Here is a 26,153-nt window from a genome sequence, read left to right as displayed (position 1 = left end):
CGTTTTTTTACCGAGTTCCCAGTTGTCTTGAACGCACCATTATATACGTGCGATTCAACCAGTTAGGAAGTCTTGACATTTCGGAATGTCCCAGTTCCCACTAGCACGTGATCGCGGCATTTAATGAACCACTGCGCAGCACAGGGACTTTTATACGTCACTTATTTATTTTACTACCCTAACGCTGACCACAGACTGAACAATAACCCACTACAGTGTTGCCGAGGTAAACTCCCGTGCACTGCTTACATTTAGGATTATTTTTTATTTTTTTTACTATTGATTTGCAAGTTGACTGGTTATATGAAAAATACTTGATCCATCCTTAATAATGTAGGCGTTTGCGGTTAATTAATTGATTAGATAACCAGAAATCTTCTGACATAGGCTATATCTGCCACATGATTTAGCCTATGGTAGAACCAGTATGTGAACTTTTCTGTAGTCTACATGCTGGACATAAAATGTATGACAACGTACTGTATTGAGACTGAATTAGAGGGTGATGCCTCTGGAATTTATACACTGATTGAGTAGGTAAAGTTATGGAGATTGTCCTCCTATTAGAGAGACGGTGAGAAAGACAGTTCCTCAGTTTAGGGTTCTTTAATGTTGATTGGAGGTTAAATGTTTGCAATTCTGTGATATGTCACTCAGCTTTGATTATCCAATTAACTGTCCATTTATCCATACAAGATGTGGTCTGGAAATAATAAACATGAATACAATGGCATCAATACTAAGAAGGCACATTCATTTAGCAATAACAAAACAAGATATACAGCTTTCATCTGTTATAATAATCCAATGACTGAAACGAAAATACAAGTAGCTAGCAACATCAGACTAACCATCTAACAATGACAGGTGAAAATGTAGCTAACAATGTTAGATAGCTACCATAAAAAAGAGACACAATTGATCAGTTTGGCCTGGCGGGCAGCTCTAGGAAGAGTTTTGGTGGTTCCAAACTTCTTCCATTTAAGAATGATGAGGCCACTGTGTTCTTGGGGACCTTCAATGCTGCAGGATATTTTTGGTACCCTTCCCCAGATCTGTGCTTCGACACAATCCTGTCTCTGAGCTCTATGGACAATTCCTTTGACCTCATGTCTTCCTTTTTGCTCGGACATTTACTGTCAACTGTGGGACCTTATATAGACAGGCGTGTGCCTTTCCAAATCATGTCCAATCAATTGAATTTACCACAGATGGACTCCAAGTTGTAGAAACATCTCAAGGAGCTCAATTTCTAGTATCATAGCAAAGGGTCTGAATACTTATGTAAATAAGGTTTTTCACTTATTTTTAATAGATTTGCTAAAATGTCTAAATCTGTTTTCGCTTTGTTATTATGGGGTAATTATGTGTAGATTGCTGAGCATTATTTTTAAATCAATTTTATAATAAGGCTGTAACGTAACAATGTGCAAAAAGTAAAGAGCTCTGAATACTTTCCGACGGCACTGTATATAGAGACTTTACAGTTGGCACTATGTATTCGGACAGGTAGCATTGTCCTGGCATCCGCCACATCCAGATTTGTCTGTCAGACTGCCAGATGAGGGAGTGTGATTCATCACTCCAGAGAACGTGTTTCCACTGCTCCAGAATCCAATGGCGGCGAGCTTTACACCACTCCAGCCGACGCTTGGCATTGCACATTGTGATCTTAGGCTTGTGTGTGGCTGCTCGGCCATGGAAACCCATTTCATGAAGCTCCCGACTAACTGTTCTTGTGCTGACATTGATTCTAGAGGGAGTTTGGAACTCTGTTGTGAGTGTTGCAACCGAGAACATATGATTTTTTTCAGCATTTGCCGGTCTCATTCTGTGAGCTTGTGTGGCCTACCACTTTGCGGCTGAGCCGTTGTTCCTAGACGTTTCCACTTCACAATAACAGCACTTACATTTGAGCAGGGCAGAAATTTGACGAACTGACTTGTTGGAAAGATGGCATTCTATGACAGTGCCACGTTGAAAGTCACTGAGCTCTTCAGTAAGGCCATTCTACTGCTAATGTTTGTCTATGGAGATTGCATGGCCGTGTGCTCGATTTGATACGCCTATCAGAATCGGGTGTAGCTGAAATAGCCGAATCCACACCCCACACGCCGACCCCTTCCATAGTTTGGGAACCACTGCTGTAGGCTACATCCCAGTAAACAAGGACCAACCCCGATGTCTTGAATCAATCATAGACGTCTGTTTGGTTCAGACATCGTCCAGTCTAGACCGGCCTTGATTTGGTCGAAAAATATATGGTATTTTCAACTTTCATTCAGAAACGAAAAATTAGCCAATTCTTTTTACATTTATTTTTTATGTCTGGAAAATTATATTTTAGACGTATTTTCAACGTCTTTGTGCTTTCTGGGACTATTCTAGCTTTGCGGGGTATAGGAGGCAATTTATTTTGTTTGGCCTAGGGCGACAAAACGGCCAGGACCGGGCCTGAATTTATTATCATTTTTTTGTCACTGTCCACTCAATCTGTTGATAAGCTTTGATTCACTCTTTATCACCTGTTCCTGTGCCTCCTTGATCACATTACATTTAATTGCAATAAAAAGGTCTGTAGGGACTGTGACACACACACACACACACACACACACACACACACACACACACACACACACACACACACACACACACACACAGTACCCTACTCAATTAAAACTTATTGTGTGTCCTTGCCATCGTTTCTATAGGACAGCATCATGGCAGGCCAGACAGTACCCATGAAGGAACCAGTATGTCTGATAGAGAACGACAGTGATGGGAAGCTGCGTGTGGTCCGCAGTGCACTGGACATCCTGGACCAGATTGACCAGCATGTGGTAGTGGTGGCGGTGGTCGGGCTGTACCGCACCGGCAAGTCGTACCTCATGAACAAGCTGGCTGGAGAGAGGAAAGGTGAACCACTCAAGCATTTTTTTTATCTATGGTCCAAAGTCCGAACAATGTACATAACAATATGCATGAGCTCAACACTGTTATATGGTTAAGGAATGATTATGTATAAGATAATGATTTCTCATAAAGATAGGGTAATAGAAATGTGAAACAGAAAGTGTTAACTTATGTACTGTATTTGTCATTCAGAGTTAGAGAGACAGATATGCTGCACCAAAGTACAGATTTGTTCTGCTCTGACCACATTATGCTTTGTTTTTTTCTCTCCAAAATTGGAAATTTGACACATCCTGTTATTGCATTGTGGAAACTACAGTTTCTCTATCAGTTTTACACCATAACGTACAACCAGACAGCAGAGCAAACATCAAAAAAACATTTTGTTCCGACCACATTTGTTCTAGGTGGGTTGTGTAGATGGTGCCGTTTTGCACTGGCTGCTAGTTTCACTTTCAGTCTGTCAGTATGATATACAGTATAATTAGACAAAAAGGTTAATCTGAAAACCAGAAGCCTTGAGTAAACACTTTACATCCTGCTGGCTCTTTACAGATTCCATCCTAAGAACCGTTTTTATCCTCTGTCCTCAAGGTTTTGCTCTGGGAGCCACCATCCAGTCCAAAACTAAGGGCATCTGGATGTGGTGTGTGCCTCACCCTGAAAAAAGAGACCACACCCTGGTGCTGCTGGATACAGAGGGGCTGGGGGATGTGGAGAAGGTGAGAGGTCAAAGTTCACTCTCTGTCAAAAACATTTTATGGCTCAGATTGTTTAGATGACTGATAAGAGAATTATCTATTAAAGGTAAATGAATCAATAGACCATGATGAAATGATTAGTCATACAGAATGGTTAATGAATAATCAATGTAATGATCAATGTAGGGATAGATAAGTTTGATTAGTTCTGGAAAGTTCAGGAACCATGTGATAGGGAAAGGAATGTGTATATGCAATTAGAGGGACACCAGGAGACACATGGTCCTGGGAGTGAAAGCTTCAAAGCATTTCTTATCTTGAGGGAAAGAAACAGGCGAGCTCGGGAGAGTGATAAAGAGGGTGAGAAGTTTGTGGGGGAGACAGGTCACCAACAGTTTGTGTGTAAATGCATGTGCGTAAGAAAGCAAGAACTATATAATGACTGTTTTGTTATCCTGACGTCAGAACGTTCTCTGAATAAAGCTACAGAAACCTTTTGCAGAAAGCTGAGTCCTTGCCTAATTATTTTAACCCATTGTCTTACAAACCTTGGGCATTAGTCAAGGCGAATTGATTATTGATTATTATCATAAAATATATAAAATTCCTTTAACAATTGGTCCTTCGAGCCGGATTTCAAACTGCCGCTGTCGTTCCAAGGAGACACCGAAACCGTGCACGGGCGGATGAAAAATCCGTAAATCAAAGACCTGGCCCTTTTCTGTGGGTTCCTTACAGGCCGGTGGCAAACTGGTACGCGACAGAGGTGGTGACGAGATTCAACGAACATTGAATTCTCAGCTGCAAGATAAGGTCAGTAATCTTTATTCATTATTTTGGGGTTAAATTCTAAACTTACTAAGATAAAGTAGTAGGGAGGATTTTAAATATAGGAAGTAGTCTGGGACTATTCGGAAACAGACGGGTCCGTAATGACTCGTAGTAGTTGAGGCCATTACTAAAAATAAACTACCCCGTATCGATATAGTCTGGGACTATTCAAAAGATATGGGATGTAGTCTGGGGCTACTAAAAATATATGGGAAATAGTCTGGGACTATTCAAAATATATGGGAAATAGTCTGGGACTATTAGGGGTATATGGGAAGTAGTCTGGGGCTGCTAAAAATATGTGGGAAGTAGTCTGGGACTACTAAAAATATATGGGAAATAGTCTGGGACTATTCAAAATATATGGGAAATAGTCTGGGACTATTAGGGGTATATGGGAAGTAGTCAGGGACTATTAAAAATATAGAATAAAAGCACACCCAAATAAGCATAATAACAAGGAAAGCAATTGAATAATATGGGTGGTAAATCCTCAAAGGAGGTCCCGGAATTAAGAGAGATATATGAGAGATATATTGAATCCAAGGATAGGAGGAACATTTATTTTGGGCCGAAATGGAGGAAGAAATACGATTTTGATGGATGTTTGAATGTTGAAAGATTGGAATTAATGTAAAACAAATACATAAGGTCAGTGGGGGTAAGATGGAGAAGCAGCGCACAGAGGGGCTTGACACCGCTCGGGTTTGGCTGGCAGAAGCTAGAAAGAGAGCGGAGGGGGCCAAAAGTAAGGGAGTTACTAAAATGAATGTTTGGGTAGCCAGGAGCAGACAGAGAGGAGAACAGGATTTAGCAAACTTATTGAGAAAAGTGGATAGAGACACTGTAGACAGAAGGGGAAAAACAGGGAGACGCGCTGACAAAGACGGAAAGAAGCTGTGTTTTAATTGCGATAGAACAGGACATTTCGCCAGAGACTGTACAACACCCTGTGAACATTGTGACCGAGTAGGACACAACTACCGAAATTGTAAACATGAATAATAGCATTGTGGTTCAGTGGTAGAATTCTTGCCTGCCATGTGGGGGACCTGTGTTCAGATCCAGCCCATGCACCATGGGACTAAAATTAAATGTAATTATTGTTATGTTTTGACTGGAACGATACGGTTGTTAGTGTTTGTTTAAGATAGAAACCGAATGTTTTGATAGCTTGTTTAGTTTAAATAGGAAGACAGATTCTTTCAAAATAATAGCGAGGCGAATTCGATAAAGTACGTTGTTTGTGGTCTAAATGGCCTGCTTAAAGGATTTATAGAGAATGGGAGTTGTATTTGAATGACGGAATCAAGGAAAAGGCAGTTACTTAAATCTAATGAATTATAAGGAGCGGAAATTAATAATTGCGACAGAATTGTGGCGATATACATGATATTTTTAAACCCTTGGACATTTCATAAGACTATAAACCAATACCTAGAGAGATTAAAGGACGTGTCCAACGCTAATATTGGGTTAATAGAACCCACGGTAGTGGATGGATTTGAAGCCCCGTATTATCAGCAATGAAAAATTGCTTTCGTCATTGGAATGCATCCCGAGATAGATCGTGCCACCAAACAGAACCTCGTAGGGTGGGGGCTAGCAGATCTGAGGGAAGTAAGAGAGGCCAGAGAGGGGGTCGAGACAAATACAGAGAGAAGGTCAGGCGCCCACAGAAAGGCATGTTCAATCACATAAACCATTGATGAAGTTTAAAACTAATGATTGGGGGGAGTACAATGGTATTATTAGGTTTTGTTTATAGTCATCTTTTGGGTTTTGAATCAGTGTGATAGGATGAAACGCTGACCAAGTGGTTATTTTATGGAAAAAGAAGCGCTTAGCTCTCTTTGGGAAAAAATAAATAAATAAATAAAAAAATTCCTAGGGACATGATATCTTAAAGGGGAATACGAGTGTTTCAATTGTCACAAGCTAGGACACCTTGCTAGACAGTGTAACGCACCGTGTAACCGCTGCAGGGGGGGAAACCATTCTGGTAGAGATTGTAACAAAAACAGAGACAAGCAAGGCCAGAGAGGGACTAGAGATAAAGAAAAGAAGGTCAGGCGCCCCCAGCCAGACTCAGAGGAGGAGGATGGGGCATGACTAACTATGGAGAGCAGGGGAACAGACACTAGTGAGGGGAAGGACGATTTTCAGAATTTAGTTATAAACAGCGATTGTGAAGTTTTTGAATTGGCTACAATTGATTTGGCAGTACAACAAGAACAGAAACCCTATTTGACACTAACAGTAATGGGAGAGAGAATCAAATTTCTGTGTGATACTGGGGAGTGTCTTGTTTTCAGAGTTTTAATAAACACATGAAATTCATTTGATAGGGAATGTTCTGGGAACCTGGGATACAAAATGTAGATGAAGTTCTAAGCCTTAATTTGTTTAATGTAGTAAGAAACACGGTTCTGAAAGGGTGGTATGACTTGTTGACCCCTCTGGTGACTTTTCCTGTGTGGTCTGATCAGCCACATTGAAAAGCCATTTGGATGGTGAATTAAGGTCATTGGTGATATTGATTTTAAGGGAATTTGAAGAACTGATAATTATGATGGAGTTAAAGTTCTTAGACACAATTGACAATTTGAACCAATGAGAAGACTAAAAGGGCAAAGCCTTAGACTAAGGGTAGGCTTCTTTAAGTCTATTTTCCTAGAACAATAAGGGTAAAATATTTTTCCTGTGTGGAGTAAATCAGATGAGTCATTTTGATCTGATTATGTGATTTGAAAATATTTTGACCAGTAGCAGGGGGATTTTTTTTACATGATCTAGATACGTTTATTTTCCCTTAGGAAGTCAGCTCTTGTTGAATTCAGTGTAAGAGATGTATTACTATATTTTGTTGTGAATAAGTTTAATAATGGTAGACTTATGTCAACAGGACAGGGATACATGACATCTGTAAGTGATCCAGGATTATTGAGGGTATCGAGATAAATTTAAGTAGATATGCAATATCTAGACAGGTTGATTTTTCTAAAGTTCAGGAGTGCAACCAAGGAGACAATGAGACATTTAGTCAATATTTGGAAACAACTCAGATTTGATACTTTCTGTTATGAGAAAAAGCTGGAGACAGATAGAAGGGCAGACAGAGAGATCCTCCCCTGCACTGCTGAAACCTTGAGGGTTGGGGAGTAGCACGAAGAAAGAAGGGGGGCCAGCAGAAGTAGATAGGAAGAGAATTTGGTTCACTTAGCTTTAGGATATTAATTCATGGAGAGACTATCGGCTCCATTGGCAGGCATGTATTTTAGTTTTGATTTTAAGTTTATGTTTGGTAAAATCGCTAGGAGGAGATATGATCATTTTGTTGAAAGTAATTGTTACCCTAACTAAAAGAGCAATGAAAGCTTAGTTGGTTTCAGGGGGTAGACTATGAACCATTGCCCAGACACTATTCTGCACAGTAGGCCGAAATAGTAGCATTGACTAGAACCGGTGAAATAAGAAAGGAGAGAAAAGTTAATATTTACACAGACAAGCACATAGACATTTAAAACCATACAAAGCAGCATAGATAAATCTTAAAGACGATAAGAAACTAGACAGAGAATTTTTACAGAATAGCCGAGGATGAAGGCCCCAGGGAGAATTGGACATGTAGAAAATGAAAGGGGGCATCCTACAAGAGAAGATCTGACATAAGGATAATTTGCTTATCCTACCAAAGAAATTGTATGGATACGCAGCAATATTGATACATAGGCTAAGCAATGTATCAAGGGGAGGGAAGTATAGTAGAGTAGTTAGGAAAGAGTGATGGCCTAGAGGATAATTACTTAAACACATTTTTTTGTAAGAAGCTCCATTCCAACATTTGGAATTGGACTTATTGAAATATTCCGAAAGGAGGGGAAGAAGGGATGTTTGACAAGAATAGATAAGTATAGCAAATGGGTAGAAGCGTTCCCAACTTACTTGGTGGACATGATTATGGTAGCTAAAATATTAAGTCAAGATATTATCCCTAGAGTTGGTTTACTAGGAGCCATCTCTTTAAATGATGGATGACAGTTTAGCTAATCAGGTAGAGCCTATAGAATGACAGAGTTAAAAATACCAGAACTGGTAGACATAGAAGTTGAAGAAATACTAGCAGAGCACATGAGAAGACTGTTTGTTAACCAAACCCGTATGTCCAAGATTTTGTGTCCAACAGGTGAATTACAGGAGAAGGTGATTCACTCAATCCAACCAGGAGACTGGGTGTGGATCCAGTCCCTGAGGGGAAAAAAAAAAACTGGAAGCAACACCATTGGGAAGGCCCATACCAGGTTCTGTTAAACCACTGCTTTTGCCATTACAAAAGCTGAGAGAGTCACTTGGGTCCACGTTACCCACTGCAAGGAGGTATGTACACATATGAACACTGTTGATCACACACAGAGTTAGGAGAAGAACCGATACCAACAGGGTCCGGGGGTTACCTCCTTAACGAAGATTTCCTATCCCGACCGTTCATCACTGTGTGTGCTCCTAGAGGTGTGAGTATGGGGTGGTACCTAGCAGAGAGACTGAGGGCAGGAGAGGGTTGGCGGTTTTTGGGAAGAGTAGAGACTCTGAGCTGCATCATAGTCTAATCTGACTGATACATTGATCCACCACCTTCTGGTACTAATCATACGATACCGTTGTCATTGAGAAGAAGTAGAAGATAAACTATATAATACACTGATGAGTGACTTACAGAATAAGGAATCAAAGAAGATCAAGATTTAGAATTTAAGGTAAACATTAAACAATTTCCTGGGGAAGCAGAAAACTGTACAGGAATTGGGGTTGGCCAGATTGAAGTACTCAGCCAACCCACCTCGGTTCACCTAAATTCCGGATGAATACCAGTGTTATAGATACAAGAATGGCACCGAGAACTTAGATGATTTTAATGACTGAAAGGTAATTGGTAATGTGACTGACTTAGGTTTGAGAGATGAATAGAACATTCTTAACCTCACAGCACCTATAACTGATGAAGGGTGGGCTAGTACCAGCAAAGGACGCATACGACGGAAATTACCACAAAGGGTGGTTAGGAACTTGCGCCCTGGGGTTATAGGTCCAACCAAGTCAAGTTAGTCATCAGAGGCCAGTTATAGGAGGCTAAAGTAGGCACAGGAGGAGTTTTGACCAGGATGGGAGTAGCTTTGTCTAGATGGATGCTATTGGCATCCTCAGGGAAGTTCCAGATGAATACAAAGCTATGAATCAAATATGTGAAGGCTTTAACACTACATTATTTTGGTGGTTGACAATAAATAAAAATGTAGATGGGATTAATGACATATTTTATAATCAAGAGATTCATGAATGAAAATGGGGATGCAGTAAAGAGGTTCTCTGATCAATTATCCGCCACCCCCCTCATGACCTGGTAAAATAGACTGACTCTCGATACGTTATTGGCAGAAGAGGGCAGTGTAGGTAGAATGATTAGGTTCAGCGCTACACGTACATTCCTGATAATACATCCCATGTTTGGGAAATGGAAAAGTGTTGTAAGAACTGTATTATGGGCTGCTTTCACCTGTATGAGTGTGTTTGTGTTGTGTGGATGTTGTCTCGTCCCATGTGTGAGAGGTTAAATCACAAGGACTCTAGAGAGATCGATGATGCAGCAGATGGTGAGATATGGACCTATTCCGAGCTCTGATCAGTGGGAAGGCGATTGCGGGCCTCCAGGCCAGGAAGATGATTCCGTCTCTTTCGACAACGAGGAGCCAATGTTTGATGAAACAATTTTCAACATTTAGATACACTGTTCCTTAAATGAAAATTATGATGAAAATCCTAAATAGAAGTGTCATAATTGGAAATAGGCCTAGGACATTAATGGATGAATATGAGGAATATTCATGTATTGGACTTGTTTAAATCATTGTAGTGTGATGTATTGTATTTCCATATAGCGTGTGATGTATTGTATTTCCATATAGTGTGTGATGTGATGTATTTCCATATAGTGTGTGATGAATTTCCATGTAGCGAGTGATTATTGCATTTACATATAGCGTGTGATTAGTATGGTTCTCATATAGCATCTGATCAAATCATGGAGAATTATTGAATAATTTAAGGGTGGAATTGATAAGAGAATTATCTATTAAAGGTAAATGAATCAATAGACCATGATGAAATTATTAGTCATACAGAATGGTTAATGAATAATCAATGTAATGATCAATGTAGGGAAAGATAAGTTTGATTAGTTCTGGAAAGTTCAGGAACCATGTGATAGGGAAAGGAATGTGTATATGCAATTAGAGGGACACCAGGAGACACTGTCACGTCCTGGCCAGTATATAAGGTTAATTGTTTGTAGTTTGGTCAGGGTGTGACAGAGGGTATTTGTTTTATGTGGTTCAGGGTGGTGTGTTTGGTTTAAGGGTGTTTGTTTTAGTAATTCCGGGTGTTGGTTTGTTTAGGTATTTCTATGTGGAGTCTAGTATGTCTGTTTCTATGTCTGGTGAATTGGTGTTGGGACTCTCAGTTGAAGGCAGGTGTTTTCTATCTGCCTTTGATTGAGAGTCTCATAAATGAGGGTGTGTTTGTGTTTGTGTTTTGTGGGTGATTGTTCTGTGTAAGCACTATGCTTTGACAGACTGTTAGTTGTTCGTATTTTGTTATTTTTGTATGTTCATTTTTGTAGTGAATAAAAATCAAGATGAGCATTCACGAACCTGCTGCGTATTGGTCCACATTTTCCGATGACGATTTCGTTATATCGTCAGAGGACGAAGACAACCGTGACAGAATCACCCACCTCAAAAGGACCAAGCAGCAGAGGAAGGAGCAGACGGCGTTCGAGTTGGACTGGCGGGAGAAGTGGACTTGGGAGGAAGTTCTGAACGGGGCCGGACCTTGGCATCAGGCTGGGGAGTATCGCCGCCCGCAGTGGGAAATAGAAGCAGCCAAGGCAGAGAGGCGGTGGTACGAGGCCAGAGTGGACGCGCTGAAGGAGATGCACGAGAGGCACCCCCAAGAAAATTTTGGGGGGGGGGCACACGGGTAGTTTGGCTAGGCGTAAGAAGAGCCGGAAGCCAGCTACCCGTGGATATATGGAGGAGCGTATGGGGTGGAGAGCGTTATGTTTCGTTGAGGAGCGCACTATCTCACCCATACGCACGCACAGTCCGGTGCGAGTTATTCCAGCCCCTCGCAGGTGCCGTGCTAGAGCGGGCATCCAGCCTGGTAGGAGGATGCCTGCGCAGCGCATCTGGTCGCCGGTACGCCTCCGAGGACCAGGCTACCCAACTCCCGCTCTACGCACGGCTACCATCAAGCCCCTGCACAGCCCAGTCTGCCCTGTACGAGCACTCCGCTCGTGCAGGGCTACTAGTTCCATCGAGCCAAGGCGGGTTGTGCAGGAGGTAAGATCTAGACCGGCTGTGCGCCTCCATAGCCCTGGGTTTCCAGCTCCTGTCTCTCGTGCGGACCCGGAAGTGCGTCCACCCAGTCCGACTCGTCCTGTTCCCGCTCCCCGCACTAAACGGCAAGTGCGTAAACCCAGCCTCGTCAGTCAACAGTCGTCGGAGCTGCCCGCCAGTCAACAGTCGTCGGAGCTGCCCGCCAGTCAACAGTCGTCGGAGCTGCCCGCCAGTCAACAGTCGTCGGAGCTGCCCGCCAGTCAACAGTCGTCGGAGCTGCCCGCCAGTCAACAGTCGTCGGAGCTGCCCGCCAGTCAACAGTCGTCGGAGCTGCCCGCCAGTCAACAGTCGTCGGAGCTGCCCGCCAGTCAACAGTCGTCGGAGCTGCCCGCCAGTCAACAGTCGTCGGAGCTGCCCGTCAGTCAACAGTCGCCGGAGTGGCCAGACTGCGCTGAACTGCCGGAGTGGCCAGACTGCGCTGAACTGCCGGAGTGGCCAGACTGCGCTGAACTGCCGGAGTGGCCAGACTGCGCTGAACTGCCGGAGTGGCCAGACTGCGCTGAACTGCCGGAGTGGCCAGACTGCGCTGAACTGCCGGAGTGGCCAGACTGCGCTGAACTGCCGGAGTGGCCAGACTGCGCTGACCTGCCGGAGTGGCCAGACTGCGCTGACCTGCCGGAGTGGCCAGACTGCCCTGACCTGCCGGAGTGGCCAGACTGCCCTGACCTGCCGGAGTGGCCAGACTGCCCTGACCTGCCGGAGTGGCCAGACTGCCCTGACCTGCCGGAGTGGCCAGACTGCCCTGACCTGCCGGAGTGGCCAGACTGCCCAGACCGAGCCGACAGACTGCCCAGACCGCCCCGAGCCGACAGACTGCCCAGACCGCCCCGAGCCGACAGACTGCCCAGACCGCCCCGAGCCGACAGACTGCCCAGACCGCCCCGAGCCGACAGACTGCCCAGACCGCCCCGAGCCGACAGACTGCCCAGACCGCCCCGAGCCGACAGACTGCCCAGACCGCCCCGAGCCGACAGACTGCCCCGAACTGCCAGACTGCCCAGACTGCCTGGAACGGCCAGAACCTGAGCCGCCTCCAATATAGGTGGGTTGGGGAGGGGGGGTGTAGCACAGTGCCGTCGTTGACGGCAGCCACCCTCCCTTCCCTCCCTTTAGTAAGGGGGAATTTTTCTTTTAGGTATTGTTTGGGGGTATTTTTTTTGTTTGTTTTTGTTTTTAAGGTGCTTCTGGGGTAGCACCTTTAAGGGGGGGGTACTGTCACGTCCTGGCCAGTATATAAGGTTAATTGTTTGTAGTTTGGTCAGGGCGTGACAGAGGGTATTTGTTTTATGTGGTTCAGGGTGGTGTGTTTGGTTTAAGGGTGTTTGTTTTAGTAATTCCGGGTGTTGGTTTGTTTAGGTATTTCTATGTGGAGTCTAGTATGTCTGTTTCTATGTCTGGTGAATTGGTGTTGGGACTCTCAGTTGAAGGCAGGTGTTTTCTATCTGCCTTTGATTGAGAGTCTCATAAATGAGGGTGTGTTTGTGTTTGTGTTTTGTGGGTGATTGTTCTGTGTAAGCACTATGCTTTGACAGACTGTTAGTTGTTCGTATTTTGTTGTTTTTGTATGTTCATTTTTGTAGTGAATAAAAATCAAGATGAGCATTCACGAACCTGCTGCGTATTGGTCCACATTTTCCGATGACGATTTCGTTATATCGTCAGAGGACGAAGACAACCGTGACAGACACATGGTCCTGGGAGTGAAAGCTTCAAAGCATTTCTTATCTTGAGGGAAAGAAACAGGCGAGCTCGGGAGAGTGATAAAGAGGGTGAGAAGTTTGTGGGGGAGACAGGTCACCAACAGTTTGTGTGTAAATGCATGTGCGTAAGAAAGCAAGAACTATATAATGACTGTTTTGTTATCCTGACGTCAGAACGTTCTCTGAATAAAGCTACAGAAACCTTTTGCAGAAAGCTGAGTCCTTGCCTAATTATTTTAACCCATTGTCTTACAAACCTTGGGCATTGGTCAAGGCGAATTGATTATTGATTATTATCATAAAAGATATAAAATTCCTTTAACAATGACAGAATATAAGATTGCTATGGGTAAAATCCCATGTTATCTCAATAAACTATGTCTAGTACTGAGAGCTGATGTCATCAATTGTATATAATGTCTGACTTATACATGTATGATATATACCCATTGATTCTAAAGAGTATAACAAATAATGACCAATGAGCTTAGTTCAACTGTTGTACCCCATCAGAACCCAAAATATAAGCTTGTTTTACTCAAATGTTTGTAAATGTAAATAAACTCTGTATAACATCATGGTTAACTACAATGATGATGTCACGGATGGTGAGTCATTGCACCCTTAGCTCAGTCTATGAATTTGACTGGTTACATCTCTCCAGGCCCATCCCTCAGATTTGTTTGTCCAAAACTGAGGCAGGGTGGGGCTTGGTTAATGTTTCAATTAAGGATTCCAGCTTTGACCTTTATTTAGGTAGGGAGTCCATAAAACGGCGTATGGAGTTGACATTTAGTTACTGACTTGATTTCACTCTAGTATGAACAGAGTACCAATGTGTTCCTTCTGTTGTGTCTGCAGGGTGATGAGAAGAATGACAACTGGATCTTTTCCCTGGCTGTCCTGCTCAGCAGTACTCTGGTGTACAACAGCATGGGAACCATCGACAACAACGCCCTGGAGAAACTACAGTATCCTTCAGCAGGCCTATAAAGAAATATAGTGTAGTGTTGTATGTCTGGGTTCATTTCATCCCCAACAACCGAACCGACCTCAAAAAGCACTAATCGCTCAGCACTATACTGCATGTTAGTAAATCTGGGTTCATTTTGTCCTCAACACCGCCTTCTACAGCTATGTGACAGAACTGACAGAGCACATCAAGGTGAAGTCCAACCAGCGAGACGGGGAGGAATCTTCAGAGTACCTGCGTTACTTTCCTTCCTTTGTGTGGACAGTCAGAGATTTCACCCTGACCCTGGAGGTTGATGGGAGACCCATCACAGCCAATGAGTACATGGAGAACGCTCTTAAACTGAAAACAGGCGAGAATACTCACTAGCACATAACTGGATTGATGATAGTAAATATGAATGTATGAATACATACATAAAACATTGTTGCGCACATAGAAGTTAATTTAGGCTTATGTGCATATTTTTTGTTTTTACAAAAGGTCAAAGTGCAAAGGTTCAGCAGTACAACCTGCCTCGTAGTTGCCTTCGGAACTATTTCTCTCCTCGCTGGTGCTTTGTGTTTGAGAGGCCAGCCAGCGGAGACAAAATGAGACGTACGGAGGAGCTGACCGATGCTGACCTGGAGCCTGCCTTTGTGGAGCAAGCCAAGGAGTTCTGTGACCACGTCTTCAATGAGGCCAAGACCAAGACCCTGAAACAGGGCCTGAAAGTTACCGGCAGACGTGAGTATAATTATTATAATACAACAAATATACTAAAGTACAACAGCTGATAGTACAACCACTTCCTCTACTACCACCAGTGCCATCACTACTACCACTACTACTACCAGCACCACTACAACTACTACAATTTCCTTTACTTCTTCTATAAGTAGTACTACTATTTATACTACTTCCATCGCTACTACATCCATCACTACCACAACTGTACATTGAGTGCGCAACACATTATCAACACCTTCCTAATATTGAGTTGCACCCCCTTTGCCCTCAGAAAAGCCTCAATTCGTCAGGGCATGGACACTACAAGGTGTCAAAAGCATTCTACAGGGAGGGATGCTAGCCCATGTTGACTCAAAATGCTTCCCACAGTTGTGTCAAGTTGGCTGGTTGTGCTTTGGGTGGTGGACAATTCTTGATACAGACTGGAAACTCTTGAGAAACTCAGCAGCGTTGCAGTTCTTGACACACTCGAACTGGTGCACCTGGCACCTACTACCATACCTTGTTCATAGGCACTTAAATCTTTTATCTTGCCCATTCACCTTCTGAATGGCACCCACACAATCCATGTCTCAATTGTCTCAAGGCTTCAAAATCCTTATTTAACTTGTCTCCTCCCCTTCATCTACACTGATTTGAAGTGAATTTAACAAGTGATATCCATACGGGATTATAGCTTTCACCTGGATTCACCTGGTCAGTCTGTCATTGAAAGAGCAGGTGTTCCTAATGTTCTGTACACAGTTAATTATTATAATAGAGTATGACTCTTGCAGTTTTGTATATGTATGTATGTATGTATGTATGTATGTATGTATGTATGTATGTATGTATGTATGTATGTATACTGTGCATTCGGACAGTATTCAGACCCCTTCCCTTTTCCACATTTTGTTATGTTACAGCATTATTCTAAAATGGATTATATATCATTTTTTTCTCAAATCTCCACACAATACCTCAATGACAAGGTAAAAACAGGTTTTTAGATTTTTTACAAACTTATTACAATAAACAGAAACCTAATTTAAATAAGTATTCAGACCCTTTGTTATGAGACTTGAAATTGAGCTCAGGTGGATCCTGTTTTCATTGATCATCCTTGAGATGTTTCTCCAACTTGATTGGAGTCCACCTGTGGTAAATTCAATTGATTGGACATGGTTTGGAAAGGCACACACCTGTCTATATAAGGTCCCACAGTTGACAGTGCATGTCAGAGCAAAAACCAAGCCATGAAGTCGAAGGAACTGTCCGTAGTGCTCCGAGACAAGATTGTGTCGAGGCACAGATCTGGGAAGGGTAGCAAAACATTTCTGCAGCATTAAAGTTCCCTAAGAACACAGTGGCCTCCGTCATTCTTAAATGGAAGAAGTGTGGAACCACCAAAACTCTTCCTAGAGCTGGCCACCTGACTAAACTGAGCAATCGGGGGAGAAGGGCCTTGGTCAGGGAGGTGACCAAGTCACTCTTGGTCACTCTGAGAGAGCTCTAGAGTTCCTCTGTGGAGATGGGAGAACCTTCCAGAAGGACAACCATCTCTGCAGAACTCCACCAATCAGGTCTTTATGGAAGAGTGGCCAAGCAGAAGCCACTCCTCAGTAAAAGGCACATGACAGCCTGCTTGGTGTTTGCCAAAAGGCACCTAAAGACTCAGACAATTATAAAAAAAAATGTATTTAACTTTTATTTAAACAACATTGAGATTAAAAAATCTATTTTATACATTACAATAAAAACAGAATAAAACATCACGCATATAAAACAATATAATTCAGCACATAATAAACCAAAATAAACATATTTAATAAAAGCAATCACCATGAGAAACAAGATTCTCTGGTCTGATGAAACCAAGATTGAACTCTTTGGTCTGAATGCCAAGCATCATGTCTGGAGGAAACCTTGCACCATCCCTACGGTGAAGCATGGTGGTGGCAGCATCATGCTGTGGGGATGTTTTTCAGCAGCAAGGACTGGGAGACTAGTCAGGATCAAGGCAAAAAATGAACGGAGCAAAGTACAGAGATCCTTCATGAAAACCTGCTCCAGAGCGCTCAGGACCTCAGACCGGGGCAAAGGTTCACCTTCCAACAGGACAACGACCCTAAGCACACAGCCAAGATAACGCAGGAGTGGATTCGGGTCATCTCTGAATGTCCTTGAGTGGCCCAGCCAGAGCCCGGACTTGAACCCGATGGAACATCTCTGGACAGACCTGAAAATAGCTGTGCAGCAACGCTCCCCATCCAACCTGACAGAGCTTGAGAGGATCTGCAGAGAGGAATGGGAGAAACTCCCCAAATACAGGTGTGCCAAGTCTGTAGCGTCATACCCCAAAATATTTGAGGCTGTAATCACTGCCAAAGGTGCTTCAACAAAGTAGTGAGTACTTATGTAAATGTGATATTTCAGTTTAGAATTTTTTTATACATTTGCTAACATTTCTAAACCTGTTTTTGCTTTGTCATTATGGGGTATTGTGTGTAGATTGATGAGGGGAAAAAAACTATTTTAAATACATTTTAGAATAAGGTTGTAATGTAACAAAATGTGGAAAAAGTCAAGGGGTCTGAATACTTTCCGAATGCACTGTATATAAGTTAGTCATTGTCCAGTTTATTAGGTACGCCCATCAGGAATCGGGTTGGACCCCCAATTTTTTCCAGAAGAGACTAAATTCTTCGGGGCATGGATTCTACAAAGTGTGGCGTTCAAACTTTACCCAATTGGTATCAAGGGACCCCAACGTGTGCCAGGAAAACATTCCCCAAACTATTACACCCCCGCCACCAGCCTGTACCGTTGACAGCAGGAAGGATGGGGCCATGGACTCATGCTGTTTACGCCAAATCCTGACTCTGCCATCAGCATGACGCAACAGAAATTGGGATTCGTCGGACCAGGCGAACAATTGTCCAGTGTTGGTGTTCGCATGCCCATTGGAGTCGCTTATTTTTGGTTTTAGCTGATAGGAGTAGAACCCAGTGTGGTGATCTGCTGCAATAGCCAATCCGTGACAAGGACCGACGAGTTGTTCGTTCCAAAATGCTGTTCTGCACACCACTGTTGTACTGTGCCATTTTTTGTCTGTTTGTGGTCCACCTGTTAGCTTGCTCGATTCTTGCCAGTCTTCTTCGACCTCTCTCATCAACGAGCTGTTTTCGCCCACAGGACTGCCTTTGACTGCATGTTTTTTGTTCGTCTCACCATTCTCAGTAAACCCTAGACACTGTCGTACATGAAACGCCCAGGAAGCAGGACGTTTCTGAGATACTGGAACCGGCATGCTTGGCACCGACTATCATACCACGCTCACAGTTGCTTAGGTCACTTGTTTTGCCCATTCTAACGTTCAATTGAACAGTACAGTGGTTGCTGCACTAAACGTTTTGCGATTATACTGCGGGATTTAGAGGTCATTTGTGGTTTAGTAAGGTACCCTGCGTCACCACTTCATTCCTCCACTGATTATGCTTTTGGGTCCTACTGTCTCTCTAACTGACAATGAATGGGCAACATAAACCTAAATAGAAACTGATAATTGTGCATGACTTCAGTATTACTTACTAAAACTGTTGTTACACAAAGGTTTTTATTTTATTAGGATTATTTTGCTCTTACTGTAGTACTGTAGCCCACTTACATCCAGTCACGGTGTACTGCGCAACGTGGCGCAACGGTCTAACACGGAACCCATGCATGGAACCGTGCATAAATATATTTTGTCCCCCTACACCAAACGCAATCATGACACGCAGGTTAAAATATCAAAACAAACTCTGAACCAATTACATTAATTTGGGGACAAGTTGAAAAGCATTAAACATTTATGGCAATTTAGCTAGTTAGCTTGCTCTTGCTAGCTAATTTGTCCTATTTAGCTAGCTTGCTGTTGCTAGCTAATTTGTCCTGGGATATAAACATTAGGTTGTTATTTTACCTGAAATGCACAAGGTCCTCTACTCCGACAATTAATGCACATAAAACGGCCAACCGAATCGTTTCTAGTCATCTCTCCTCCTTCCAGGCTTTTTCATCTTTGAACTTATATGGTGATCGGCATCTAAACTTTCATAGTATTACCACGACAACCGGCAACACAGTTCGTCTTCTATAAATCAATGAAGAGATGGGAGAGGCAGGACTTGCAGTGCGATTAGCGTCAGAAATAGGAATGACTTCTATTTTAGCCCTTGGCAACGCAGATGCTCGTTGACACGCGCGAGCAGTGTGGGTGCAATAATTGAATAACATAGATTACTAAATTTATTTTCCAACCGCAAGCGGTGTAGTCAGGGTATTAGACACTGCACAGCAATGCAAGTTGTGTTGCTACAGATGCTGGTTCAATACCCCTGCTGGCCTGGACTGGGAGACCCATGAAATTACTGTAGGTTTTTCTCCCTCTAAAAACAGAAATAAATCATTCTAAAAAACAAACTGTCTTTATTTACACATTTCTCACCCCATGTTCAAGAATTGCCTTTTTTCACTCATTTTACGTTATTGGAAAACGAAATAATCTTCAAAATTGTTATTTTTTAAACAAAGCGAATATTATATTTAATTTTGAATTATATAAAAGCCCCCTGGATATTCTCACAGATATATTATTAACCCTGTTATTAGCAGGACAACATATAAATCAAATCAAATATTGGTCATGGCTCTCGAGTGGCGCACAATGGGGTTGCCTTGCTGATCTCCAGCTGTATCCACTGAAAGCGAGTGAGGTTCAAGGCACGAGGGCAGGGGGCACGCGATGGGCTGCAGAGCCGCGCGCAGAAGCTGGACGTAGCCTATGGGGAAGGCACCCCCCTCCGCCAGACTGGGTAGCACAAAGCAACACTTTAAGGGGCATTGCACTAATAATGGCGCTGACTAGGGAAACGTTCCTGCTGTTCTTAGTGCAAGTCTGCATGTTCAAACTAAAACAATGTAACTAATAATGGCATCTTTATGCTTTCGTTAATAACATAAATGAGGGTAGGGGGAGAATTCTATCGTCAAATATATTTATAAGTTAGGTTGGCTGTATCACAACCGGCCGTGATTGGTTGCAATTTCAGTTTAATCCACCAGAAAAGACAAAACAAATAATACCACAATAAGTATTATGTATCAAATCCGACCGTGATTGGGAGTCCCATAGGGCGGCGCACAATTGGCCCAGCATTTCTCTCCCTCAAAAAACAGAAATAAATGTTATGGCCTTTACAAATATTATTTTGGCCTTTATTCAGATTAAAAATAGCTTACTTTCGTTTTTTTGAAAACGAAATAACCTCCAAAATATCGTTATATATTATCAAGTTGATGGCACAGTCATATAGTCAGCACCTACATAAAGCTGAGTAACTCACTCATTCATGGCTTTGGATCAAAATAAATACGTACCAACATTCTTTCTGATAGTCTTTTATTAATAAAGACATGTTTTGGTTATCCTGTCCTGGACACCATGTACAGTATTATGGGCTATTAGCAGGACAATATACCTTTACCAACACCTCTCTGTATTTTGATACTTTGTGGATGGGGGCTCCCGCAGTGCAAAATGCATTGCTACAGACAAGGTTCGATACCCGTGCCAGCCGCCACCTGGAAACCCATGAGATGGCTTTTGGTTTTAATTTAGAATCCTCCAATCCAATCCTCCTGCCGCAGGTAGCCTAGTGATTAGAGCGTTGGGCCAGTAACTGAAAGGTTGCTAGATTGAATCCCTGAGCAGACAAGGTAGAAATCAGTTGTTCTGCCACTGAACAAGGCTAACCCACTGTTCCTAGGCTGTCATTGTAAATAAGAACTTGTTCTTAACTGACTTGCCTAGTTAAATATAATAATAAATAAAATATGTAATTATTGGTGGAGTCACATCATATTTTTCAATATACTGTAGGTCCTACAGTAGGCGACATGAGTCTCATTAGTGTCGAGTAATGTGCTGTTAACCTCTCTCGGGTATGTGGGACGATTTCGTCCCACCTACGTAACAGCTACTGAAATTCCAGTGGCGCGATTTTTGAATCGTTAGAAATACTATTACTTCAATTTCTCAAACATATGACTATTTTACAGCTATTTAAAGACAAGAATCTCGTTAATCTAACCCCACTGTCCGATTTCAAAAAGGCTTTACAACGAAAGCAAAACATTTGCTGACATAATCTGAGTGCCCAGCCAGAAAAAATCAGACAGCCATTTTTCAAGCTAGCATATAATGTCACAAAAACCCAAACCACAGCTAAATGCAGCACTAACCTTTGATGATCTTCATCAGATGACACACCTAGGACATTGTGTTATACAATACATGCATGTCTGTTCAATCAAGTTCATATTTATATCAAAAAACAGCTTTTTGCATTAGCATGTGACGTTCAGAAAACGCATAACCCCCGGCAAACTTCCGTTGAATTTACTAACAGTTTGCTAAATTACTCACGATAAACGTTCACAAAAAGCATAACAATTATTTTAAGAATTATAGATACATTACTCCTCTATGCACTCGATATGTCCGATTTTAAAATAGCTTTTCGGATGAAGCACATTTTGCAATAATCTAAGTACATAGCCCGGCATTACAGGGCTAGCTATTTAGATACCCACCCAGGTCAGCATCCACCAAAATCACATTTCCTATAAGAAAAATGTTCTTACCTTGCTTGTTCTTCATCAGAATACACTGCCAGGACTTCTACTTCAATAACAAATGTTGGTTTGGTCCCAAATAATCCATCGTTATATCCAAACAGCGACGTTTTGTTCGTGAGTTCTAGAATGCTTCTTCACGCTCCCGCGCATGGCGCATTGGCGTGTCAAAAATGTCTAAATATTCCATTACCGTACTTCGAAGCATGTCAACCGCTGTTTAAAACCAATTTTTATGCCATTCAACTCGTAGAGAAGTGATAATATTCCGACCGGGAGTATGCATTGAGCCTAAACAGCCGAATAAAATTTCTCCTCAGAAGCGACTCATGCACGCGCATCATTCAAAGGTCCTCGGAGCAGCCACTTACAAAAGGTGATAATGTGTTTCAGCCTGAGGCTCCCTCGTAAACCTTCAGTTATTTCGCGGGTTCTGAGAGCCTATTGGAGCCCTGGGAATTGTCACGTTACAGCTAAGATCCTTACTTTTCAATAAAAAGATGCAAGACGCACGACTCCTTGTCAGACAGGGTACTTCCTGCTTGAAACCTTGTCAGGTTTTTGCCTGCCATAGGAGTTCTGTTATACTCACAGACACCATTCAAACAGTTTTAGAAAATTCAGAGTGTTTTCTATCCAAACCTGAACAATAATATGCATATTCTAGCTTCTGAGTTGGTGTAGGAGGCAGTTAAAAATGGGAACATATTTTTTCCAAAATTCTCAATACTGCCCCCTACCCCAAACAGGTTAAAAGTGGTGTAAGTCTTATTTATTTAAAGAGCATATTGAAGTTAGGATAGGATTTGAAGCAATAGCCTACAACTATTTTAGCACCGTTTCGCGCTGCTCTGAGACAGGCATGAGGACTGGTCTTGATAAATCAATGAGATTTTTATTTTCACTGACTCTTCGTTTGGGCATTGGTTAGACTACAATTAGGGTGTAGAAATGTTATGCCCTTAGTGTAACCTTTATTTAATTAGGCAAGTCAGTTAAGAACAAATTCTTATTTATAAGGACAGCCTACTCCTTCCTCCCCGTCAGTGAATTGAACCCCGGTCTCCAGCGTGCCCGCACGACACAGGGATTTTAGTACTGTAGCCTACTCCCGACCTTCACCTTGTACAGCGCCATATTTTCCTTTCCATCCTGACGGAAACCCAGAGGGTTTTTTGTTTTTTTTTGGAATAGAAACACCATAATATTAAGCAAAAAAATTAAGCAACATTTCTTAAAATCAATCACATATACTATGTTCTTACAAAAAAAGGTTTTAAATTCTCTAGTACAGCCACTATTGAAGGCTATCAAATGCTTCTCAAAGATGTCCTCTGGTGGTCAAACTAGCACTAACTAGCATTAATGGTACCAGTGGTTGGCACTTAAATAATGTGCCATAGAATTCTGCTGTGCCGCAGTATGCTGCAACTTTTAAAGGACAAATCACTGTAACTGAATGCCTCAATGTCTGCCTGCTTTATATAGCAAGTCACAGCAACGTGACACACTGTCTATAGGAGCCAACTATTTTCGTGAACCTAATAAACCGGCCGACTGAGTGGATATATGCAGATTGTGCTCACTCACTCTCTCCCTCTCTCTCCTGCAGTGCTGGGGAACCTGGCAGAGACGTATGTGTCTGCCATCCGGAGCGGGCAGATCCCCTGCCTGGACAATGCTGTGGTGGCGCTGGCCCAGATTGAGAACTCCAGTGCCATCGAGAGGGCCAGGGCCCACTACCAGAAGGGCATGACTGACTGGGTGGCCTTCCCCACAGAGACCCAAGAGGAGCTGTCTGAAGTGCATGCTGTCATGGAGAATGAGGCTGTGGCCATATTCATCAACAACTCCTTCAAAGACGAGGACCAGAAGTACCAGTTGGAGCTCATGGTGTGGGAATGTAGATTCTATATTCAATGAGTCAATATTCAATTTAATGATACATGTATTTAACAAGATTAGGTTAATTTGTCATTTGGGTGAACTATCCCTTTTATGGTACCATTTTATTGCCTCAACTCAACCAAGACATTCTGGTTTGTTCTGGTACATTCTGAACCAACCTCTTTCTATAGAAAGTGCTTCAAGAGGAGTATGAGAAGATCTGTGAGAGGAACTACAAGGAGTCCCAGAAGGCATGCGAGTCCAAAATCGAATGCATCTTTGCCCCCTTGGAGGAGAAAATAAGGGATGTCTCCTACCTGACCTCTGGAGGATACAAAGAGTACTGCAACGACCTGAAACTGGCCACCAGCGAATACAGATCTGAGGGAGGCAGGGGAGTGAAGGTATTTTGGGGAGGTGGTGCTTCAGCTATTTTAGGATATTATGTAATTATCATGTTTTGTGGATGCTGGTCAAAGGAGTTATGAATGCACTGATGTGATGTTGAAAGTTAAATATTATGTGTGATTGTTCCAGGCTGAAGAGGTACTGAAGGAGTACTTGGAAAGGAAAGCTAGCATTGGTCAGACCATCCTGTCAGCAGACCAGTCCCTCACTGAAGCTGAGCAGAGAGCAGAAGGTGATATAATAAATATAAAACTAACATCTGCCAAATCAGTGTGCTAAAATGACAACACACAACCTGATGACAACATTCTAATGACAACCACATGAAGGCTTACCTATAACTCTCTCTTTCCCTTGGTCTCTCTGTCACTCATACTCTCTCCCTCTTTAGCCAAGCAAGCAAGAAGGGAGGATTCTGAGCGGGAGAATCGAGCCATGGAGGAGCAGCTGGTTGTCCAGGAGAGGTTGAGAGCGGACCAGCAGAGGACGTATGAGGAGAATGTGAACCAGCTGATGGAGAGGATGGAGAGAGACAGTAGAAATGCCATAGCAGAGCATGACAGAGTTCTGCAGGCCAGACTAAAGGTAGGAACCTAAAACACAAACATTGAGAAGTACACTTTAAAACTACAGTAACTGTAGTAATACGATGTGTGTCTGTGTACACTGCATTTGTCAGTTAGTTATACACTGTATGTGATGTACTGTATGTGGCAAACTTTATTTGTCATTTCAGGAGCAGAGTGATCTCCTCCAGCAAGGATTTGATGACAAAGCAAGCCAAATGCAAAGAGAAATAGATGCCCTTAAGGGTGCGAAGGCACAAGAGGTAGAGAATAGGCCATCATTCATTAGCAAGGCTCTGGATACTGTTGGGACTGCAGCTACAATGTTCCTACCAGGAATATTCCCCAACATTGGAGGAATGGCTTTGAAATTCTTTTCAAAGTTGTTCTGATGAAAGTTCTCGAGGAGAATGACTAATAATAATTTGATAGTTTTTCCCATACACCAGTTTAATAATTTATTGATTCAATCAGTATTTATTGAAGTTAATGACTGACTTACTTTAGATTAAGCACTCAATTAAGGTTGTATTTGTTTGGTTTTATGCTAGTTTAGACTACAATACAAAAAACAAAGGAAAGCTTTTAAGACGTTTTTGCAGTTCTTTTTTTACTAATACCTCTAACATTAAAAGATTGATCAGTGCCTAAATGATCTACTTGAAGTTTAGTTTGATGTGGTGCATTTCTTATTGAACCAGACATGCTTCCCTAGTTATAGTTATGCATCCATAGTTATAAATGATGTGGTTAACTCTATGGATAATAGGCAACATTGACCTGTCAAAAGCTTTCGATACTGTTGATCACTCACTGCTAATTTAGAGGCTTTCCTCAATTGGCCTGCATGTAAGTGGTTTAAAAATGACTTGACAGATAGAACTCAATGTGTATCTACTGATGGTGTTAAATCAGGTTTCCTGGATATTACGAAAGGTGTCTCGCAGGGGTCGATTCTGGGTCCTGTACTTTTCACATGAACAATATAAACTTGTCTGTTAAATTGTAACCTGCACTTGTATGCCGATGATACTGTTGTGTATGCCATTACCCCAGTTGACCAGGCTCTATCTGAACTGCTCTGAGTTACAGTTCACAGCAGGTGAAGTATGGTCTCAATATGTTAACATGAAACAGCCAGGTTTTTCTCCATGCTCCGGTGTGGCAATGATGTAATCCAGATTAATTTTTTTTTCACTGTGGGTTAAGGGCCTGAAAAGCGAGCCTGCAACGGGCAACAAAACTTTGAAAGTCAACCACATTGAAAGTGCGGTTTCGGGTCTTTCGATCAAACCTTCATTTCCAAACTTTCATTTCCTTTGCACCTTCTCCAGATC

General features: G+C 42.4%; 1 protein-coding gene across 1 annotated transcript; it reads left to right on the top strand.

Annotated features, from left to right (window-relative positions):
* The first annotated feature begins 55 nt into the window (after positions 1-55).
* Positions 56-25,481, top strand: LOC115155691 (guanylate-binding protein 1-like). Its single transcript, XM_029702586.1, has 11 exons — positions 56-226; positions 2,712-2,916; positions 3,508-3,635; positions 14,458-14,567; positions 14,731-14,921; positions 15,053-15,295; positions 23,568-23,848; positions 24,034-24,246; positions 24,380-24,482; positions 24,642-24,835; positions 24,987-25,481. Exons 2-11 carry the CDS (start codon positions 2,721-2,723, stop codon positions 25,206-25,208), a joined length of 1,881 nt encoding a protein of 626 aa, XP_029558446.1. The 5' UTR covers positions 56-226; positions 2,712-2,720; the 3' UTR covers positions 25,209-25,481.
* The last annotated feature ends 672 nt before the right edge of the window (positions 25,482-26,153 follow it).

Source organism: Salmo trutta, chromosome 20 (assembly GCF_901001165.1).
Source record: "Salmo trutta chromosome 20, fSalTru1.1, whole genome shotgun sequence".
Classification (NCBI taxonomy): domain Eukaryota; kingdom Metazoa; phylum Chordata; class Actinopteri; order Salmoniformes; family Salmonidae; genus Salmo; species Salmo trutta.
The sequence above is the reverse complement of the archived record's forward strand: the minus strand, read 5'-3'. Positions and strand labels throughout refer to the sequence as shown.

Coding starts and splice junctions, on each gene's coding strand:
- LOC115155691 (XM_029702586.1), top strand. CDS start 2,721: ATGGCAGGCCAGACAGTACCCATGAAGGAACCAGTATGTCTGATAGAG. Junction 3,636..14,457: donor GGCTGGGGGATGTGGAGAAG/GTGAGAGGTCAA, acceptor TTGTGTCTGCAG/GGTGATGAGAAGAATGACAA. Junction 15,296..23,567: donor CCTGAAAGTTACCGGCAGAC/GTGAGTATAATT, acceptor TCTCTCCTGCAG/TGCTGGGGAACCTGGCAGAG.